The sequence below is a fragment of the Podarcis pityusensis genome (genome assembly GCF_964106645.2).
Source record: "Podarcis pityusensis genome assembly, chromosome: 13".
In the NCBI taxonomy this organism is placed as follows: Eukaryota; Metazoa; Chordata; class Lepidosauria; order Squamata; family Lacertidae; genus Podarcis; species Podarcis pityusensis.
This window is the reverse complement of record NC_138038.1, coordinates 3,775,587-3,797,964: the sequence shown is the minus strand read 5'-3', so window position 1 is coordinate 3,797,964 and position 22,378 is coordinate 3,775,587. Positions and strand designations below refer to the sequence as shown.

The window sequence follows — 22,378 nt, the reverse complement described above, 5'->3', positions numbered from 1 at the left end:
GAATACTGTATACAGTTCTGGTTTTCTCACCTCAGAAAGGATATTGTAGAGTTGGAAAAGATTCAGAAAAGGATCAAGGGGATGGGGCAACTCCCCTACGAGGAGAGATTGTGGTGTTTGGGTCTTTTTTGTTTAGAGAAAAGGCAAGTGACAGGTGATATGATAAAAGCCTATGAAATTATGCATGGCTTGGAGAAAGAGGGTAGAGAAAAGCTTTTCTCCCTTTCTGTTGCAGAATTGGGAAATGTTCAGAAACAGGCATACTTTAAATGTGATAGGCCAAAAGCCGTATGAAAGATAAAGTTTTCACCAGCCTATGAAACATCAACAGAAAGGGAGCAAGAAGTTCCGGAGCCAAGGAGCCATGGAGAAGACTCTCCCCTTGTCCCAGTCTGTCTTGCTTCAGCTACTGGTGGGAGGCGAACCATTCCAAATAAGTTGCACGGGTAGCAATTCTTCCACAGGAAAAGGTCTTCCTGTCTTCACTTTTTAAATTAAACAGACTAGGTTCCTTTGATCTTGGTTTGTAAAGTAGATTCTCCATTGCTAATCCAGATCTAATTAATCCTTCTTTAGCTCAGCTGATGGACATTGCTTTTCTAAACTTGAATTGCTATTTCTGGGAACTACTGTACCTTAGACCAGGGTGGTCCAATTCACAGCACGAGAGCCGCATGCTGCGCTTGAGACCTTTTTTAGCGGCCCTCAGCAACATTTGATGCCCCCTCCAGCAGCCTTTGTGCTGCCTTCCCAAAGCCAGATAAGCAAGGCGCTGGGCTTTGGGAAGGAGACATGAGGCCTCTGACAGGGTCCTAGAATCCTCCAGCGCCTTCCCAAAGCTGAGAGCCTGCCATAGCCTCATGCCTCCTTCCCAAAGCCCAGCACCTCACTTAGCTTTGGGAAGGCAGCTCCAGGGCTGGGGGGGGACATCAAATATTGGCCTCCCCCCCCCCATGACAAGGCAGTGTGGAACCCATGGCCCACCTGATATTAAAAGTTGTACCACCCTGCCTTAGAGGTTGTAGACCCAAAGTGATGTTGGTTGGCTCACCACTTAACTGACCATCGGCTGCATTCATTCAAATTTTCTCTACTTACGAAAAGTTTTTTAATGTTAATTGGTACAGTTGTCAGGTGTCCTTTGGCTGACTACCTGTCCTGAAGGCTACTACCTGCAGAGTTTGCTTTTTACCTGAATGGCTTGTTGCTACATGTTAATCTCCCTTGAGGATGCACTTTGTTCAAGCGAGAGCGAAGTCCTGGGCCATGCACTTTCTCCAAAAGAACCTTATACAGCCACCTCTCTATAATTATTAAGAAGAGATGTCATTAATCTTTTGCACTTATTTACAAATCAGAACTAAGGGGGAAAGCAGTCATCATAAACCTGCCTAGAGGTTTATCTGACCCCTCCTTCCAATTAAACACCATAAAAGCACTCCTTCTTCCAAAGGCACTAAAGAGGTTTAGAGGTTCTCCTAGAGTTAGTAAGATCCTTGCGCCCAGGGCTGCACCTGCCAAAGTGCTGCTTGGCTCCTCAGGAATAAACGGTTGGAGGGATAGTGCCCCCAACTGGCTGGAGAGCAGGCAACAAAATTTGAGAGGAAGAACCTGGTATTGACATGGTTTCTGACAGCTAGGAGTTCTCAACTGGGCATCCAAGAAAATACAAGCAAAAGTGGGAAGCCCACTTTGACCTCTAAGCTAAGCAATACTAAAAGGGATAAAAAGCACATTGTGCGCAAGGAGGCAATTTTTAGATAGCAGTTCTTTGATCATGAAGAAAAGGGCATTCGTTTTGCCTTTCCCCATTTTGCTAATATTGTTGATGTGCCATTCAGAAGGGCTTAGTGAAAGAGATGGTCTCGGAACTGCAAATGAAACCATCAAGGCAACTAACCACAGTGGCGGCTTCCAGATAGTCACCTTTGATTGGCTCCACGTTCATGTGCCTTTCTTTGTTGCTTTCTGGATCCTGGTGGCTTTCTCAGCTATGATTGGTAAGTAATGATGCTTTGGCACTCTTTGGGGTCGTTTGTCTGTTTCAAATGGCATTACTACAGTATTGTTACCCCAATCTCTGAGCAATGAGAAGTTTCACTGGGTAACAGTATGTGCGCTGAGTTGGTTTCCTTTCAGTGAGGCCACTGGAGGCTTGCAGTGCTTCGCTGATATAAGGATTATTTGCACATGTATACGGGTTCAGCATAAGATGGCGGTTTGTAGCATCAACTCAACTCCAACAGATATTGCTCCCCATGGGGAATTGCCAATGCCATAGCATTTGATTCTCACGGGGGGGGGGGATCTCTTTCTCTTTCAGACTAAATTCCAGTACTGCCCACTTACACCTGCCCCCCCCTACTTACTTCAAATCCCCTCCAGTGAGAATGGGAGGGGAAGGAAATCATGCCCTCTTATGTCAAACAAAATGTCTCTATCCAGGGCTCTTTATTTCAGCCAGAACTCACCGGAACTTCAGTTCTGGCACCTCTCAGGTGGGCACCATTGTCATTATAAGAGAACGAGGGGGGCGTTCATGATGAGTTCCAGCCCCTCTTTTTCTAGAAAAATAGCACTGTCTACAACATACTGCCTTAGATTGCATTACAAAAGAAGATGTTGAACAGCCTGGCCAGGGCTATTATTTATTATTCTTATTTATTAGATTATATACCACCCTTCATCATAAGATCTCGGGCTGGTTCACAAAATAAAACACAGGATAAAAACAAGAAAATAATTAAAAATAAAACAGCTATTTACTCAACAAACTAGTTTGATCATTTTGGCAGTCCTCTTCTGCAAACCCCGAATTTGCAGCTCTGGAAATCACAGGGCTGGAGGGGATATTTCCTGTTCACTATAAGCTGCTTTAAACTTGTAGGAAAGAGGTACAGAATATAAATGTCTTTTTCTTAAAAAAAAATACATGTGCATGTTGGAACATGAGATGAAAGCTGAAACAGCGTGTTTTCCATTTCCCAAATGCATGTATGAACACTATTTATTTATTTAGACTTCATTTAGCAGCAAAGATAAGGAGCCAGGCATAGCAAACAATGTTGAGCAGGCCATAGAGATAGCAACTGCAGCCCCAGGATCATCAGCAGTGCCCTTTTGGTGGTGCAGGAGCTTCCCTGCTTCCCACAGTGGGACTTGTCCATGCATCCACCCACAGCTCTCTCTTCGTCATCCAAGGGCAAAATCCTCAGGCACAACCGTATGCCTACAACCCACTGTCTACAACCCACCCCTCAGGATTTGTGGTCTGGAGAACTAAATCAGCTCTGGCTTTAAATGAGGAAATGTCTTAGGTCTAGGTCTTACTGTGGGCATAAACTTGTGTTTGGGTTGTACCCCTTCAGGTTGCACAAGGGAGATCCCGGGACTGCATGTTCTTCCATGAAAAACTCTAGCACTTAGGTTTACTCTAGTAGTATACATTGTTTACTTTAGTAGTATAAATCAATATATACTAATATAGTATATATATGTTTAGTAGTATATATTATGTTTACTCTAGTATATATTTTAAGACGCTTTTTTGGTATAAACTCAAGTCATTATCAGGTAACTTATGTTTCCTGTCTCCTGAATATTCCACAGTTAGCACAATGTTTTTGGGTGGCTCTCTTATGGAGATGAAAGTGCCTCTGGTTCTGCCTGCTGCAGGATCTTTTCCCTTCCAGGTGTACCACCTAAATGTATCCCTTTCAATTTGAGAATAATTTCATATGTAATCTGAGGAGTTTTATAGTGAAGGCAGTCTTGTCTGAAATGCATGTCTTGGTCCCATTTTGACATATCCAATATTTTCTTTTCTTTCATGTAAAATAAATACTGTTTTGATGTTTGCAGCTGGAGGAAAGCGTTGTTTCACAGAGCACAGCATTGCTGTTTTGCTTCCCAGTTCCATGTTCTGAATGCCACAATGTGTGATGGGATAAAATGGAATAATCTGACCAAACGTACTTTGCGATACAGATTTTTAATAGATTTAACTACAGTGGTACCTCAGTTTAAGAACAGCCCTGTTTACATTTATGAACTCTGCAAAACCAGAAGTAGTGTCCTGGTTTGAGAACTTTACCTCAGTCTAAGAACAGAAGCCGAACGGTGGAAGGGCACCGGCAGCAAGAGGCCTCATTAGGGAAAGCGCGCCTCAGTTTAAGAAAACATATTTTCAAACAGTAGCTGTTCAATCCTTTTGTGGTCATTAAGTAATCTCATTGAGAGCACAGGACTGAAGAAATCCAATGGAAACTAACTTGTCCAGAGTTTCCATATAAGAGCTGCATGAACTGACAGATTTATTCTTATGCTCAATATATATATTGGAAGTTGCATTTGTTTAAAGGTACATTTTATTTTCAAATTTGCTTGTTTTGTGCATATTCAGGCAATTCCATGTGTTTTTCAGGGGTTGTTTTTACTCTCTCTATATATTTTTAGAATTATTTTTTTGGGGGGGTATAAGCTCAAGTCATTATCAGGTGTCTCTTCCACCCCCCCCGCCCCCCACTACCTCCAAAGGGAGGAATGCCATTCCAGCACCTCCCTTTTCTCAGGTTACCAAACCAATGTGTTAAACAAGTAATCCTTGAGTCTTTTAATCTGTGACAATAGTTATTTCTGAATGCATCAAATTCTTCACAGACAGATGCATATTTCCTGAGGAACTCTCCCCCGTGTCGGGGCATTCCATTTCACTGAAACATGCCATGATGGGGGCATGTTCTCTGATACAATGTGGAGAGAAAACCATGGGGAGACGGCAGTCTTCTGAAAAACGCTTGTGCCAAAAAACATTGCAAAAAGTTAGGAAGTCTGTGTTGCTGAATGTTCTCTTGTGTTCTGTAACGAACATTTTCACAACGAAAAGCAAAATGCTTACCTCTTTCATGCCCTTTTGCTGCTTTTTGCAACCTAGTACTCAAAATGGAAGGGCAAAAGGGACACGGGGTGGTTCTATTTCAAATTAAGCCAGACTCGGGTCCATTGAAAAGAAGTGGGGTCATTTTAGAGCTTCCTGAAAATATGCAAGGCTCACTTGCCCCAGCTTACTTGGCGCACTAGCTTAAACACCATTTGGGTCATCTCCTGGTAACAGCAAAATCTCCACCAAGCCAATGTGATTTGATTTCATGTTCATGTCACTGAGGACAAACTAATCTAATGCAGTTAAGGGAATTGCTGTCCGTCTGATTTAGGTGAGACATTATTGCATAACCAACCCTTTTTGGTTTCATGTTAACGTCACTGTCTCTAGGCAGAGAAGGCCAAATGGGGAACAAATGGCACTGAACCTTCTGGGAGATGCTTTTTTTTTGAGAGCACTATCAGCTGAGACAATTGGCTTGTTGCCCAAATGGTGCTGGGGAGGAGGGACCGCCATCTTAATGCATATCAGAGGATCATGGCTGCCTGAATGTGTTGTGAGTGCAAACTCCTTTGACACCATTTTGCTCCAGCTAATTTTTGAAGCTTGTGAGACCAGGTTTTGGTCAGTCTTAGTTGGGAAAAGCCATGTTACTCAATGGAAACCAACTGAACACATTACATTAAGTGCATGGCACCACGAAAAAGGGGAACATTTAATTTTACCCTCCCTAATGTAGAATACTTACACCTTCTGTTCTGACATCATGTGCTGCACTGGCTAAGTGAAAATGGGTGAAAAAAGCCCATTGGTTCCTTTCTGGCCCCTCTGAGTGACAGAACTCAACATTGACTGGTGGTGGAGGGCCTCTGCTTTCTCTCAGGTGTGGAGAACTTTTGGTCCTGCATTTGCGGCTGAATGACAACTCTCATTGGCCCCAGCAAACAAGGGCAATGGCAAGGGTGATGTAGTTCAATAATGATAATAATGATAATAATGATAATAATGATAATAATAATAATAATAATAATAATAATAATAATAATACCTTTATTGTCAATGTACAACCTGTGTACAATGAAATTAACCAAGCCTCCCACCCCTCACAAACACTCAGTCTCATTGCACACTGTGTGCTTGTCGCACAACACGCCAACTCCAAAGTCAGTTGCACTATATTATTTTCCGTTCAGCAGCCTAACAGCCCACGGATAGAATTTTTTTTTTTTAGCCTGTTGGTATGACTGGTTATACTTCTATATCTCCTGCCCGAGGGTAGAAGATTAAAGAGGTGCTGGCCGGGGTGTGAATCATCCCTGATAATTTTTCTCGCTCTCCTAAGGCAACGATCCCTTGCGATGTCATCTGGTTCAGCAGCACCTGAAGGCCCAGGGGTTACCCCCACCTGCTTTTGCTCCTGTTGACATTATATATATATATATATATATATATATATATATATATATATAGGCTTTTCAAAATACAATACAATACAATACAATACAATGACTAATCTAAACTAAAAGAAAAAGAAAAATTCAAAGTCCTTTCTCAAAGGTAGACATCTAAGGGACTGAGGGCTAAAGGAGGTGTCACTGATCGAGGTGCACATTTTATGCATTTCAGGATCTTAGGATCTCAGTATGTCAAACAAAGTGGGTGTTCAATACTATTGGAACACTAACAGCACCTGAGCAGAATACACCTGCCAATCCCTGATTACATTGGGAAGATAAGGCGCTTTCCCAAGAGCTGGAGGGATTTGCTTACAAGAATAGGGAGGCAGGAGGAATTTTTGTAAAACAAATAATGTAAATAATAATAGTAATATAAACTTACCTTGTGAAACAAGTGAGGGGAGCCAGGGACAAATAGGAGCTAACTAGATGTAAACAAAAGAGGCAGGGACAGGATACACACTATATTTCTTAATTCCATGTGGCTCTAGTCATATCCGCACCATATGAAACACATGCTGTCTTTCAAAGAATTCTGTGCACCAGGCCAGCTAGCACATGAGGTGGGCGGGGGGGAGGCAGCGGTGGTGCCAACTTCTGGTGAGATTTCATGAGATCTCGCCACAACCCGCTCTCATTGAGAGCCAGTGTGGTGTAGTGGTTAAGCGTGGTAGTCTTGCAATCTGGTGAACCGGGTTCGCGTCTCCGCTCCTCCACATGCAGCTGCTGGCTGACCTTGGGCCAGTCACACTTCTCTGAAGTCTCTCAGCCCCACTCACCCCACAGAGTGTTTGTTGTGGGGAGGAAGGGAAAGGAGATTGTTAGCCACTTTGAGACTCCTTAGGGTAGTGATAAAGCGGGATATCAAATCCAAACTCCTCTTCTTCATTGGTTCTGCTTTGCAGGTGCGACCAGGTACATTCCCATTTTGACTCAGGTGGCAAAACAGGACCCGCCGCCCCTGCTGGGCACCATAGTTTACCCTTCACAGAGGTACAATTCCCAGCAACCCTTTAAAACTACAGTTCCCAGAATTCTCAGAGGGAAATATTGTCCTCTGGTTGTGCTTTAAAGGTATAGTGCGTACACAACCTTAGAGTGACAATTGTGAATGTTATGTATTAAGATTAGTGGCAGTTCTCACTCAGGGCCACCAGTATGTAAAGGAAGGATTGAAAACTGTCGCTCCTGATTGGTTAGCTAGTTGTGAGTTGTTACTGTTTCAAGTTACTTAGTATTATATAAAGCAGCCAGCTAGGTTGCAGTCTGTCTGATTCCAGGAGCAGTTCTAACTGTTGCAATAAAGAGCTGTGAATCCAACAGAGCTGTGTCCGTCGTCCATCTTTTCCACTATTCAACAGTGAAGCTCTTTTTTCATTAAGCAGGTGGACACAGCTACATGTCTGGTGCTTTGATTCAGTCGTAAATATTATAAGTCGGGGCTGCATGCTGAAGAAGGAGAACACAAACAATGCACAATGAACAGCAGCACAAAGGGGTCTCTTGGTCCTGTGAATCAGGCATTCCCCCAAAACGAATCCCTTCCCTGTGCCGGTTATAAAACTTCCAGATCTACCACCCTCTTTTCAGCCTGGTTTATTGCTCTTCCACGCAGATGTTTGCTCTGTTTACCCCATCTGTAAAATGACAGAAGGGAGTCTAAAAATTACACCTTCAAATATCTACACTAGTTCGCTTCAAAGCTAAACTCGAGGTGTTGGTTCTGACCTTAATTAAAATCCTTTGCATCTTGGGGCACCTATACCCTAAGTTCTTCTGTATCCCACATCAATCCACATAAACATTACAATCTTCTACTGTGATTAGAGAACAAGTGGGGGGCAATAAAGAAGAAGGATTTCTCATCTGTGGTTCTCCATCCCCAAGAAGATGCACTCATCACCCGGTGTATAAAGTTTCAGGCAAGGCAGGTTTCTTTTCTGAGGCAAATTAATGGGTTGTATTTTAAGTATTAGAAATACAACGCAATTTAATGGGTTGTATTTTAAGTATTAGAAGTATTAAAATATACTGTATTTTAAACATCACAAATTAAGTTCTCTCTCTGCTGAAGAAAATAAATACTTTAATTTTTTTTTCTGATTTAAAATGTTTTATTGCATGTCTTATTATTACCTTTGTTTTAATTGCCATTGCAAGCTACTCTGGGGTAGAACTAATAGCATACAAATAGTGTCAGCTTCTAGCCGCACAGTGTGGGTCCACATGAGACAGATTTTGTGTGGTGTGTATTCATGCACATACAAACATTAATTGCAAAATTGGAGAAAATTAATATGATATACAGTTACTGAATCACACTTGCGTGCATGAAAGTTGGCTGAAGTTACCAGAGTGTATGTGGCCTGGCAGACTCCCTGCAGCCACTTCTATCCCCCCCCCCATTTCTCTTCTCTCTGTGTGCTTCCTGGAACAAGCAGGAAGCCATGTGGCCATGGCTCGCTGGAAGTGAACTGAATCTCTCTAAAAGGAGATTTTACAGACTGCATTTTTGCTAACCCAAAGATTGTGCGATCCTTTATGTACGGAAGACAATTTATTTTTCTTTTTAAGTTTTATGGAACCTTTTTTATCGTTGTTTTACTGCTAGCGGATGGAAACTTGTTTGCTGTAACTTCTGGAAGCTCTGTGAGTAAAACATTCATTTATTTGCAAAGCTAATTGTCTGTGATTTATTCTAGCCTAAGTATTTTCATGGAGAACATTTGTTTAATGGTGGGTGAGGGCAGTTGCAACATCTAACCAACTTTTAATGTACTTGGAACAATGTGAAAGAGTGGAAGATCTCTCTTCCAAACCTATCTCTCCAATGATTAATTACTAATTAATTTTGTTCATAAATAGCACCGGCACCAGTTACTTTTATTACAGAATCTGGCTTTCTGGCTTTATTTATGTATTGCATTACATACTTATGACTCAATTCCCATTAAATATCCTGAAATGATTTTTTTAAAGACAGCCCTTTTGCCCAGCACTCCTCTTGTATGAAGCACCTGTGTTAAAAAATAAATATAGCCTGTGCAGGCACTGGGGGCAGGGAAGGGAGGAAGGGAAGGCTATGAGGAACCTCTGTTTCCATGCCTTTCGCATTTCCATGCTCTGCCAAAACTGTAACTATTTTTAAAAGCCCCAGAATTCCTTAGTTCCTGCTGGCATTTATTGTGCTCAGGAAGCAGAAGGCGACAAAGCTTGGCAGCTGAAGATGACAGCGTGTTTGCGATTAGCAGATGCACGTGGCAAATAATGTCTGTGACAACTGCGCAACTCAAATATAGTGGTGCCTCGCAAGACGAAATTAATTCATTCCGCGAGTTTTGTCGTCTTGCGATTTTTGTCGTCTTGCGAAGCACGGTGTCGGGAAAGTTTTGGAAAAGCTTCAAAAATCACCAAAGTCTTTAAAAACCTCAAAAAAGGCTACCACACCGCGTTCTATGAGTTGCTCCTCGAAGTCAAGTCGCAACTGTATTAACGGTGTTAAGAAAAAGGAAACAAACTTGCAAGACGTTTCCATCTTGCGAAGCAAGCCCATAGGGAAAATCGTCTTGCGAAGCAGCTCAAAAAACAAAAAACCCTTTCGTCTAGCGAGTTTTTTGTCTTCCGAGGCATTCATCTTGCGGGGCACCACTGTAAAGGATCCCCCGCAAGCACTGTTACATCTGTCCACTAGGTGGCAGCAGGTGCTGAATGTTGAATGAAAGTGCGACTGAGGAATGCAAGAAGCCTATTGCTCCGTCGGAAAAACTCCAAAACCCACGTTCAGGATCGGGATGGTGGAATCTGTCAGTTTGGGTTTCTTTTTTCTCAAAACTTAAGATCAGCTCCTCACATTTCCATACCAGTTTGAATTGAAACTTAGCCCTATTGTGTGGCTATATTATGTATTTTTCAAATCAAGCAAACAAGAAATAAAGGTCAGCCCATATGAAAAATACACAAATCCACATTTTGGAAACCAACTGGTACAAAATAGTTTATAAGCATTTGAATTCTCCTTAATTCTTCAGCAGGCTGGATGGTAAAAAAAATGGGTGAGGGAAATGAAAAAAAATAAAGCGGGATGATGTAGGAGCCATGGATCAATCTTAATTATTTGGACACCACTGAAAATTAATCTCCAGTTTTGCTAACATATAGGCTACCATGTTTTTCTTTATTTCTGCTCTCTGCATAGCTAGAAATCCATGTGTTGAAGGATCTGGCTAATAGCAGCTGGCTGTTGTGTTTTTTTAAAAAAGAATCTGAGGTGTGTAACCTGGTACCTGTAAATATCTAGCAGAGATTTCCAGAGCAATCCTAACACTGGCAGAAGAGTCATAGAATTTGGGCTACTAGGATTCAAGATTTCTTTAAAGGGCAGAATGCTCACAACCTTGGTTAAGAGGCTGAAATGGAAAAACTAAATAAAACATTGAACATTAAAAAAACTTCCCTATACAGTTGTATCTCGGGTTACAGACACTTCAGGTTGTGTTTTTTCAGGTTATGGACACGCTGAAACCTGGAAGTACCGGAACGGGTTACTTCCGGGTTTCAGGGGTCACGCATGCACAGAAGCGCCAAATCGCAACTTGAGCATGTGCATGCACGCTGCTGTGGGTTGCGAACGCTGCGGGTTGCGAACGTGCATCCTGCACGGATCACATTCGCAACCCGAGCATCCACTGTACAGGCTTGCCTTCAGACAGTTCAAATGTTGGATAACTGCATACCCCCCCCCAACATTTCTCCAATGATAATAGGGACATCCTAAGGAAAAGGGGGACATTCTGGGATCAAATCAGAAACTAGGACAGCTTCTCTAAATCAGGGACATCCCTGGAAAATAGGGACACTTGGAGGGTCTGCAAATAGTTTAAAATATTTTCCTAGAAATGCGTTCAAGACAAGAAGCTGCCACTAAGTTTTGAGTATAAACACTCTCCAAGTGCTCCTCTAAACCATGAACTCTGGAGCGGAGTACAACTATCAGGGAATAAATCTTGAGATACAAGGCTCTGGTGCGTAAGACCATTATTGGATTGGCCTCGTGCTCACGTGCCCAGGCATGGATCCCACACATGCTTAGGCTTTTGTTCTTTTATTAGTTGGAGACTTATTCCAGCGTGTGAAGAGGGAGTGCCTGAGCGCAGGGATGCTTGAGCCATTCCTTGGGTCTCAGTTCCTGGCCTTTTTCAGGCTACCTCATGGTCCATAAATAGCAACACCCTAGATGTCCCGGGCCCTAAGGAAGTTAGATTAGCCTCAACCAGAGCCAGGGCCTTTTCAGCACTGGCTCCGGCCTGGTGGAACACTCTGTCTCATGAGACCAGGGCCCTGCGGGATCTGATTTCTTTCCGCAGGGCCGATTGTTGTTCCACCTGGCCTTTGGGCTTGGAATCAATTTGATTCCCTCCCCCTCTTCTTTTTCCCTTTCTCCTCCTGTGATGGAACTCCTATTTGGGGACTTCCCTGGCTTTTTTCTGGCCCACGTAGGACCAGTCTGGAAAGTTAGCCTTGGTGAAGACTTGACGTTTTCATCCCCAAAAAAGTTTTTTATTTGAGTTTCCATAGAAATGAGGCTGTATTTTAATGTTTTAATGTTGTATTTTAACCTTGTTTTTAAGTTGTATTTCAATCAATTTGTTTTTATATCGGGTGTTAGCTGCCCTGACCCTCTAGGCTGGGGAGGGTTTTATATCGGGTGTTAGCTGCCCTGACCCTCTAGGCTGGGGAGGGTTGGGTATAAATAAAATTTATTATTATTACTTCCTCATGGCATCCCCCTGGTGGACAAAGCCAGAGGCAGAAGTGTGAAGACCATTGTACAGAAGACTCTATTCCACACAAAAGCACAACTTTGTGCTAGGTGGTCTAGCGTTGACTTTACTGCAGTTCTTCATTTTTTTAAAAAAACGGGCACATTGCTAGGGGACCGTTTTGGTGTAACAGGCCTGCTATACTGCTGTGTTTTGCAATCCTGCACAAGCCATACAACTTGGTAATGCTGCAGAGCTGCAGGGCTGCCTGGGTGGGGAGCCACCACTGAAAAGGCTCGTTCTTGTGTTGCTGCAGAGGACACATGGAGCAAGGCCTCCGGCGAGGATTGGGCTGGTGTATTGTATAGGTGGGTTCATTGCTGTTATTGACATTCATTTTCTGTATCTTTATTTTAGGTCTTCTTATGATTTATGTGGAAATTGTTGTGATTTGGTTGTGTACTTTTTGATATTTTTATTGTTTATGCCTACTTTTGTGATGTGTGTAGTTATGTAGCTTTTTGCATACACACCTTGAGCATGGTTTGACTTTGGAAAGGCGCACACAAATGAAATGATTGATTGCAAGGTCTGGGTCTGTTTCATATGGAGGAAAGCAGTTCTTGAAGTCTTGGGGTCCTGAGCTGCCATAAGCCTGCATAGGTTAAAAACCAACATTTTGAGTTGAGCCTGGAAGCTAATTGGTAGCAAAGCAATTGAATTAGGATTGGTGTGATGTGCTCAGACCATCTCTCCAGGGCGAGCAACTGAGTTCTGCACCGGCTGCAGTTTTCAAACTGTCTTTAAAGATAGTCCCATCTCTCTATATCCAGGATGGATATCTGTATCTATGGAATAGCATCTGAGTATTTTTGCACTCTGAAAAATCAGGTACCAGAACTGTGGAACTGTTTAGAATATCTGATCACCATGTTCTCCAGGCAGTAGTCAAGGCAGATCAAATCTTTACTCCTCACAGCCTCAGACATGAGTCACTTTCTCTGCCTTTCTTCAGCATCAATAAAATAGAATAGACATGGCAAGTTCTGAGTGCAGAAATGGTAAGAAGCTCTTTAATGAGGAAATATAGATGTGATCTCATCCGAAAGGTGTTATATGCGGATCAACTTCTAACCACATAAACTAGTTGGAAAGCTTTATCACTGCTATTCAGGACTATGTAATTGCTACCAATAACTATCTAAACATATAGAACAAAGGTCAAATGTGCAGAGACTTAAATAGAGAGAGGCCTTAACTACATTTGATCCACGTGTTTTTCCTCCTTGCTTTTTTAAAAAAGCATTTGCAGAGGCTGCAGCCTTGCTCAGCAGACTGATGAGTATGGAGGGGGGGGGGGTTGCGTAACTCTTCTGCTGTTTTTTCTGCTTTAAACCCACCCAGACATAGGGGGCGGGGAGATTTTGAACAACAACAAAAAGATCAGAGGTGAAAGGGTTAAGCAGCCTACTGTCGTCCTCATGTCAAGAACTAGCCTCCTCAACTGCTTTGGATTAAAATCAGGAAAATACAGTGTGACATATAGTTTGGGCCTCTAAAACAGCAGAATTTCTAATCCAGCGTTGCCATCCTTTTTAGGCTTGTGGGTGCTTTGGAGTTTAACTGAGCTTCGAGAAACAATAGAGATGAAAGGGAAAGTGGGAAAGAGTGTAATTGTCACAACTTCCTGCTTTGACTCTATGTACTTTTCAAGGGAGAGAAAGGTGAGCCCTCTCACTTCCTCATGACCAAGAGGGCGGTGACCAGACACCTGGGGAAGAGCTCTGTGGAGCCACCGTGCTCAAGGCCCTGTCTCACCAAATATATACTAAGTTTGAGTTCATTCATAGATCCAAAAATTAGAAAGAATCCATAGCTCTCCACACACACACACACCGTTATTAGGAAGGTTAATTCATGCGCACTTCAAAAAAAGGATAGGTGAAGAGAGGTCTGCTCCATTAACATCTGTGAGCTGTTGGGTTTTGTTTTGTTTTTTAAAAGGGATACAGTTGTTAAAATGCTGTTGTTTCTGAACCCATTTGGTTTCTGTCAGAATTTTTTAATGATGTTTTAATTATTTTCATTGCTTTGAGGACCGTGTGATGGGAAAGCCATGTATAAATTTAAATATAAGTAAAAGTATTTACTGGTTATGATTAACTCTGAGGTCTAATTTAAAGTGTCTTAACTTGTCATTGGCCTTTTTATCTCCGCTAGCTTTCTGGTTCAGTACTTTGACCCTCTTCCTACATGGGAATAGTACAGGGGACCACCATTTTAGGCACATCCAACTGACATGTGATCACTGACGCACAGGTACTTTTGGACCTGGAAGAAGGCAGGATGGGGGCAGAATGGGGCGGGGAGCTGGGGGGGAGTGACAGGGCAGGGTGCGCTTATATGCAGTCCACCAATGTGTGCAAGGGCCAGGAATGGATCCCCTGAGCGAAATGGTTGCTGCCTGTATACAAAAGAAAAAGCTGGATAATAGTAATGGAAGTAACTTTTATGGGTTTCCCGAAAAAGATTTTAGCTGGAGTGGCTGGTTTTAGGGAAGCTCCTTTCTGCATCAGTTATTTTGTACATCTTACATGCTCTCACAAAGCCTATGGCATCTCGGAAGCTTTTCTGTGGCCCATGAAGGACCCCTCAGTATTTGTTGAAAGCATAAAGTTGTTGTTGTTGTTGTTAATAACATTTCTTTTTAGTTTTGGCTGACCACAATGTTGTCTGGTGCTCCATCGCTGACTTGAAGTGATTCTGTTATGTTTCTGGTGAGGAAACCCCCCTCTAAATTGGCAGCCATTTACTTTGCTTTTACATCCATTTTCAGATTGCTTTCGGGGCTTGTGGGAGCAATTGTGTGTTGTTTGGCACGTGGAAGTGCACATTCTTGCTCCTAAACCAGCGCTACACCGAAGTGCTGCTGTTTCTGTGTGTGCAATGCATATTCTTGTTTAGTTCCCTAAATATTCCAACAATGTGGGGTGTTTCTGGACTGTGCTAAAAGTGTGTTTGTACACTTCCTGGAAGCCTGCCCCTTTCCTGCCCACTTTTTAATATTTTTAATTTTTTTGCCATGTGCATAAAGTGGAATGTGCACAAGTTAAATGTCCATAAATTCTGGGTTTACTGTATTACGCCAGACAAATCCTGCACAGTAATCTCTGAACAGTTACGCAGACAAGCATTTCCAGCTTACATTAAATTTTCATATGAACGTCAGACTTTAATGTAGGAAGAAGTTCACAACCTTCCAGCCTTTAACAACGAATTTACAGAAGCATATCAGCAGATTCTGCACCTGAAATTGATGGTCTCTGCGTAAGCCAATGCTGCACGTGAGAATTGGCAGTGTGTACCCAGCTCCTACAAAACATTTTACAAGTTCTTTATTGGTTTCTGAAACAAAAGCTCCATCACTTTACTGTGCTTTGGGTTGTTCCTGCCTATGCAAAGCCAACATTCATTTTATCTGTCTTATCACTGCGACTTCTGGCTAGGATAATAGCTGTCAACTTTTCCCTTTTCTTGCGAGGAATCCTATTCAGAATAAGGGAATTTCCCTTTAAAAAAAGGAAAATGTTGACAACTATGGCTAGGATTAAGGCTGGCGCTTTTCTAAATTGGTTGCACAGAATTTCATTAGTCTAAAATAGTATATTGGACTCAGGCTGCTCATCTGAAGGTCTGTACTATTGTCTGGAACCAGGGCTGCCCACTTATTTTCTGGCAAGGTCCTCCTGTGCCTTTATTAGCTTCAAGGCAAGCAGAAATTAAACAGCTGGATGTTTTCCTAATGTTGAGAACTTTGCTTTCCTCTTCTGCTACTGTTACAGAGCGCAGGAGCCCTGCTAGAAAAGAAGATTGCCACCTCTTTTTGTAACATGATTGCGAGAGAACTTCCTTCACAGATATGATCATACAGCCTAGGTATGGAAATAGCTGTTCCCCTTGCTTATAAGACTAGACCCTTGTTTGAATTTCTGAAATGAATAAATTATTATGATCCCTGAATTAGAGAGATTGTTGATTATTTTAACAAGTTGCTCTGAGGAATGGAGGGAACTTTGACACTTCTTCTGATCTTTTCCAACTATGAGCCCTTAAAGATAACTGTCTTAAAAGGCCAAAATGCACACACAACTTTCAAACAACCAGTGTTGTCAACAGTGCACTGACTCTCTTGTAGCTTCCATTAGGGAATGCCTGTATCTGAACTCTTCTTTTGTGTTCTAGGCAGACAAGCTGTGATCATCTAGCCAAGTAAGGATGAAGTGTTTACCAAAAGGTTAGGGGGCAATTTCTATTTTTAAAAAAATTCCCGCAATGATCCATTGAAATGTTTTTAATATCCCAGAAAGTATTGCCAATGGATTTTCCCATTGGTAGAGCAGCAGCAGGGAGAAGGCACATCTGTATACAAATGGGATCATTAAGATTGCTCTATAATGTGTGTGGGTTCTTCAAGGACAGAAATTGTTTCCTATTTTGCTTCTTTTTAAAAAAAAACCAATAATGACAACAGTTATGCACAGTTAGAGTGGGATACCCAAATAAATACATATAGGGCTGCATTTTTTGTCACCTATATGTTCTTTAACATATCAGTTTCGTGTTAAAATAAGCATGTGATCAGAGCAGGAGCAGTCTTCAGCCTCAATCTCCTCTATGAGGCTCACATTTCGTTCCCTGCCTTCTGCCTCTCTCCTGCTTCACACCTGCCCATGCCCTTCTTTCTTCCCTCCATCGTCTGTGTAGGTGCTACTTACACTGTTTATCTGATACAAACAGGCATGTTCAACCTTGGAGCTCAGCAGGCAGGATCTCACTGCCCCTTCATATCCTGCACAACGACACTTTCACATGTTTCTGCAAAGCTTGATGGTAAAACTCATGAGAAGATGCCTTTGTCCTGCCAAATTTCACATAACCAATGTTTCTTGTAGGTGTACCCATGTGTGCTGATAATTGGTATTGCACTGCAAGAGACCTTGATTAAGGATTAAATTTAATCAGGTGCAAATACACACACACACACACACACACACACACACACTGGCTCTCCCTACACAGTGGTGGCTTCGTAAGCTCTGTTTCTTGCATGATGTGGACACGATAAAGGGCTTATCCTCTCTTCCTCTTATCCCACTGATTTTCCTCCCCTGGGGAAACCACTCTTTATCACTCAATCAGTGCAGATGGCAATTTGGGTTTTCCCAGGATTGCTATTTGTTCTAATCTGTCGCTAAAGAGCAGGTTTTCCCTTGGAAAGGAGCAGGGCAAGGGGGAAGCTGCTTGGATCTGTGCTTTCTAGGCCCAGCACAAGTGGAAGTGTGGACGAGTCCAAAGTCTCTTCATGATGGCTTTATTGTGCAAATGAACTTGAGAGGGGGCTATAGTCTTGTCAGCACAATGTGGTACAATCAGGGATCCCACAGCCTCTTAAATGATGTGGGAATTAGTGCATTTGGGGACTAAATTACATTTTCTTGAATTTACTTTACAAGTAAATTTATATCATCTTTACAAGATGAGCTTGAGCTCTTGGTACAGCAAACTAAATATGACATAATAGGCATCACTGAAACCTGGTGGGATAAGTCCCACGATTGGAATGTAATAATGGGGGGATACAATCTATTTCAGAGAAACAGACCAGACAAGAAAGGAGGAGGAGTGGCGTTATATGTCAGGGATGTGTATACCTGTGAAGAGATCCAAGATTTAGAACCTCAAAGCCAAAGTGAGAGCATTTGGGTCAAAATTAAGGGAGAGAAGAATAACAGTGACCTCATTGTGGGAGTTTACTATAGATCCCCAAGCCAAACGGAGGACATAGATGATGCCTTCCTGGAACAGATGGCCAAGCATGCAAAAGGAAGGGAGATAGTAGTAATGGGGGACTTCAATTACCCGGATATTTGTTGGATGTCAAACTCAGCCAAGAGCATAAGGTCAAACAGATTCCTCACTGGCCTTGCAGACAACTTCATTGTCCAGAAAGTGGGAGAAGCAACAAGAGGAACAGCCATTTTAGATCTGGTCCTAACCAATGTTGATGACCTGGTTAGTGGGGTAGAAGTGGAAGGATCATTAGGCGCGAGTGATCATGCTCTTCTGAAGTTTACTATACAGCGGAAAGGAGCAGCCAAGCATACTAGGACTCAATTTCTTGACTTTAAGAAAGCCGACTTCATAAAACTTAGGGAAGTGCTGGGTGAGATCCCATGGACAGTAATACTAAAAGGAAAGGGAGTTCATGATGGCTGGGAGTTTGTTAAGAGGGAGATACTAAAAGCACAACGTCAGGCAATACCAATGAGACAGAAACATGGAAGGTGCCTAAAGAAGCCAGGGTGGCTATCTAAAGAACTTTTAGCTGAGTTAAGATTAAAAAAGGATGTGTACAAAAAATGGAAAAGGGGGGAAACCACCAAAGAGGAATTCAAACAAATAGCCAGCACGTGTAGACACAAAGTCAGAAAAGCTAAAGCACAGAATGAACTCAGGCTTGCTAGAGAGGTTAAAAGCAACAAAAAAGGCTTTTATGGGTATGTTCGTAGCAAAAGGAAGAACAAAGAAACAGTGGGGTCACTCAGAGGAGAAGATGGTGAAATGCAAACAGGGGACACAGAAAGAGCTGAACTCCTCAATGCCTTCTTTGCCTCAGTCTTCTCCGATAAAGAAAACAATGCCCGACCTGAAGAATTTGGAGCAAATGATTCAGCAAAGGAAACACAGCCCAGAATAACTAAGGAGATAGTACAAGAATACTTGGCTAGTTTAGATGTATTCAAGTCTCCAGGGCCAGATGAACTGCATCCAAGAGTATTAAAAGAACTGGCAGATGTGATCTCAGAACCACTGGCAGTCATCTTTGAGAATTCCTGGAGAACAGGCGAAGTCCCGGCAGACTGGAGGAGGGCAAATGTTGTCCCTATTTTCAAAAAGGGGAAAAGAGAGGACCCAAATAATTACCGCCCAGTCAGTCTGACATCAATACCAGGGAAGATTCTGGAGCAGATCATTAAGCAAACAGTCTGTGAGCACCTAGAAAGGAATGCTGTGATCACCAATAGTCAGCATGGATTTCTGAAAAATAAGTCATGTCAGACTAACCTGATCTCGTTTTTTGACAGAATTACAAGCCTGGTAGATGAAGGGAACGCAGTGGATGTAGCCTACCTTGATTTCAGCAAGGCATTTGACAAGGTGCCTCATGATATTCTTGTAAAGAAGCTGGTAAAATGTGGTCTTGACTATGCTACCACTCAGTGGATTTGTAACTGGCTGACTGACCGAACCCAAAGGGTGCTCATCAATGGTTCCTCTTCATCCTGGAGAAGAGTGACCTAGTGGGGTGCCACAGGGTTCTGTCTTGGGCCCGGTCTTATTCAACATCTTTATCAACGACTTGGATGATGGACTCAAGGGCATCCTGATCAAATTTGCAGATGACACCAAATTGGGAGGGGTGGCTAACACCCCAGAGGACAGGATCACACTTCAAAACGACCTTGACAGATTAGAGAACTGGGCCAAAACAAACAAGATGAATTTTAACAGGGAGAAATGTAAAGTATTGCACTTGGGCAAAAAAAATGAGAGGCACAAATACAAGATGGGGGACACCTGGCTTGAGAGCAGTACATGTGAAAAGCATCTAGGAGTCTTGGTTGACCACAAACTTGACATGAGCCAACAGTGTGACGCGGCAGCTAAAAAAGCCAATGCAATTCTGGGCTGCATCAATAGGAGTATAGCATCTAGATCAAGGGAAGTAATAGTGCCACTGTATTCTGCTCTGGTCAGACCTCACCTGGATTACTGTGTCCAGTTCTGGGCACCACAGTTCAAGAAGGACATTGACAAACTGGAACGTGTCCAGAGGAGGGCAACCAAAATGGTCAAAGGCCTGGAAACGATGCCTTATGAGGAACGGCTAAGGGAGCTGGGCATGTTTAGCCTGGAGAAGAGGAGGTTAAGGGGTGATATGATAGCCATGTTCAAATATATAAAAGGATGTCACATAGAGGAGGGAGAAAGGTTGTTTTCTGCTGCTCCAGAGAAGCGGACACGGAGCAATGGATCCAAACTACAAGAAAGAAGATTCCACCTAAACTTTAGGAAGAACTTCCTGACAGTAAGAGCTGTTCGACAGTGGAATTTGCTGCCCAGGAGTGTGGTGGAGTCTCCTTCTTTGGAGGTCTTTAAGCAGAGGCTTGACAACCATATGTCAGGAGTGCTCTGATGGTGTTTCCTGCTTGGCAGGGGGTTGGACTCGATGGCCCTTGTGGTCTCTTCCAACTCTATGATTCTATGATTCTACTTTCATAAGCATCCATAATTAGAGATGGTGGTTCATCTCTGGTTTTGCATTCTTTTCATCAGAAGCTCTAGTGGACCAGATTAGATAACAAGTGGGCTGTTAGTTGTGTCTGCAAACCTTTGATCTGCCCACTCAACTGCAATTGAATGCTCAGGGATTGAGTATGTTCCCCTCTGGCCCTGATCATTCAGGGGATAATGTATTTTACAGGGCAGAAGTAAACTCTCCTTTGCTGAAACTCAGTTTTGCCCTGATAATTTCACATGAGACCATAAAAATTTCATTGCTTTTTTCAAATGCAAACACTGGAGAACCTCAGGGGAGGAACATAATTCTTTCAGGGTAGTTTCTTGCTCCTGGTCTGCGGGCTATTATAAAATTCAATGCAGCAAATGTGGTGATGGCTTCTGGGCATAGAAGGAGAGGTTGGTCTATGAGTGGCTAAATGAAAGCTCCAGGTTCAGAGGTAGTGTCTCTAAATCCCAGTTACTGAGGGATAAACATCAGTTCTCAGCATGCCTTGCTTTTGAGCTTCCTGGAAGCATCTGATTGGTTCCTGCTGGAAGCAGACATTAGACTAACCAATAGACAGGCCATTGGTATGATCTAGCAGGGCTGTTCTTATGTTCTTAGTTTTCTCAGAATTTCAGATTACTTTAGGGCTTATGTTAAGGAATGCCTTCATCTATATGCTCAACCCCTGAGTGCTTATTGGTGCACACTGCCATATACTGAGGGCGTGGGAAAATGCATTTTTATTACCGTACCATAGTCTTCCCCTAGAAAGGTCTGACTTTATCTATTTTGATCAAATCTTAGGAAGACAGTAAAAATGGTTGTAGAATTTGAAAACAGGTCAAATCTATGGTTACTAGCCATGATGGAGACTATTCTCTGCCTGCATGTTTGGAGACTAGGTGCTTCTGAATACAAGTTGCTGGAGGCCAGGGGAGGGGAGAGACTCTTGTGTTCAGGTCTTGCTTACAGGTTTTCCCACAGTCAACCGGTTGGCCGCTGTGAGAACAGAATCCTGGACTAGATGAGCCATGGCCCGTGCAGTTGGCTCTTCTTATGCCCTATTTGTCGGGGAACACTCCTGAGTAAAAGTCAGTGTTACACAAAGCTCTTCAGCTAGAAAAGAAAGCCAGCAATTCTTCACCCATTCATTAACTTGCTCTTTGGGTGTCGAAATTCGATTGGGGAACCTGTTCTGCCATAGATTTCATTTAATGTCCTTTTGCTAGTCAGTCTCTCCAACCTGACAAGACTGTTGAAAGCATTAAAAGGGGTAGCCCACTCAGGACAAGGAAGGTTTAAATATGAAATGTGTGTGCATGCATGATATCAGGCCCAGCACCCCTACCTGGCAAAATGGGGCAAATGCCAAAGGCCTAGGGGTCCAGAGGACTTGATTTCAGGTGACAGAGATTTTCCCAGGACTAAATTGGCTTAAAACCAAATATTCCCATTTAGGTTGGGCTGTAAATGAGCTCTCACAGAATATCTGACTTAGGTGGGAGCTCTGGCAACAATCTTGAATATTTTTCCACCTAACAAAACTAGCCCTTGATTTAACCTAGAAGCCAAAATTAAAAGTTCAGTTGGGGAAAAGGTAGTCTTTGAGTGGTTGGTAAGTAGTTGGTTTGAATTCATTCCTCCTAGCTGTATGAATGGTTGGGAGTCCAAGACTCATTTTATCATTTTGTATCTTCATCTCAGAATACACCTGAGGCCCAGATCACATGTATACTTTCAAGCAATTTGCTGAAGAGATGGAAATTGTCCAGTATTAATATAGAGCAGGCAGTTGCTTATTCTCAGTCATAAACTTGGCAACTTCTTTAAAGCCAATCTCAGCAATCATAAAGGTGAGAAATGTGGGTATTTTGTTGTGTATTTAACATGAAAGCTGAAATTGCCTGTCACCTGCAAGCCAGATGTGACA

At 42.6% G+C, this 22,378-nt stretch overlaps 1 protein-coding gene across 1 annotated transcript in view; it reads left to right on the top strand.

The window, feature by feature from the left end:
* Positions 1–1,929: 1,929 nt before the first annotated feature.
* SLC9A3 (solute carrier family 9 member A3) overlaps positions 1,930–22,378 on the top strand; it is a gene marked incomplete at its 3' end in the record, with an annotated part of 109,752 nt that continues 89,303 nt past the window's right edge. Inside the window, exon 1 of the mRNA XM_080976650.1 lies at positions 1,930–2,000. Coding sequence (XP_080832776.1) covers positions 1,994–2,000 — 7 coding nt within the window. The 5' untranslated portion in view covers positions 1,930–1,993. The remainder of the gene's footprint in view (positions 2,001–22,378) is intronic.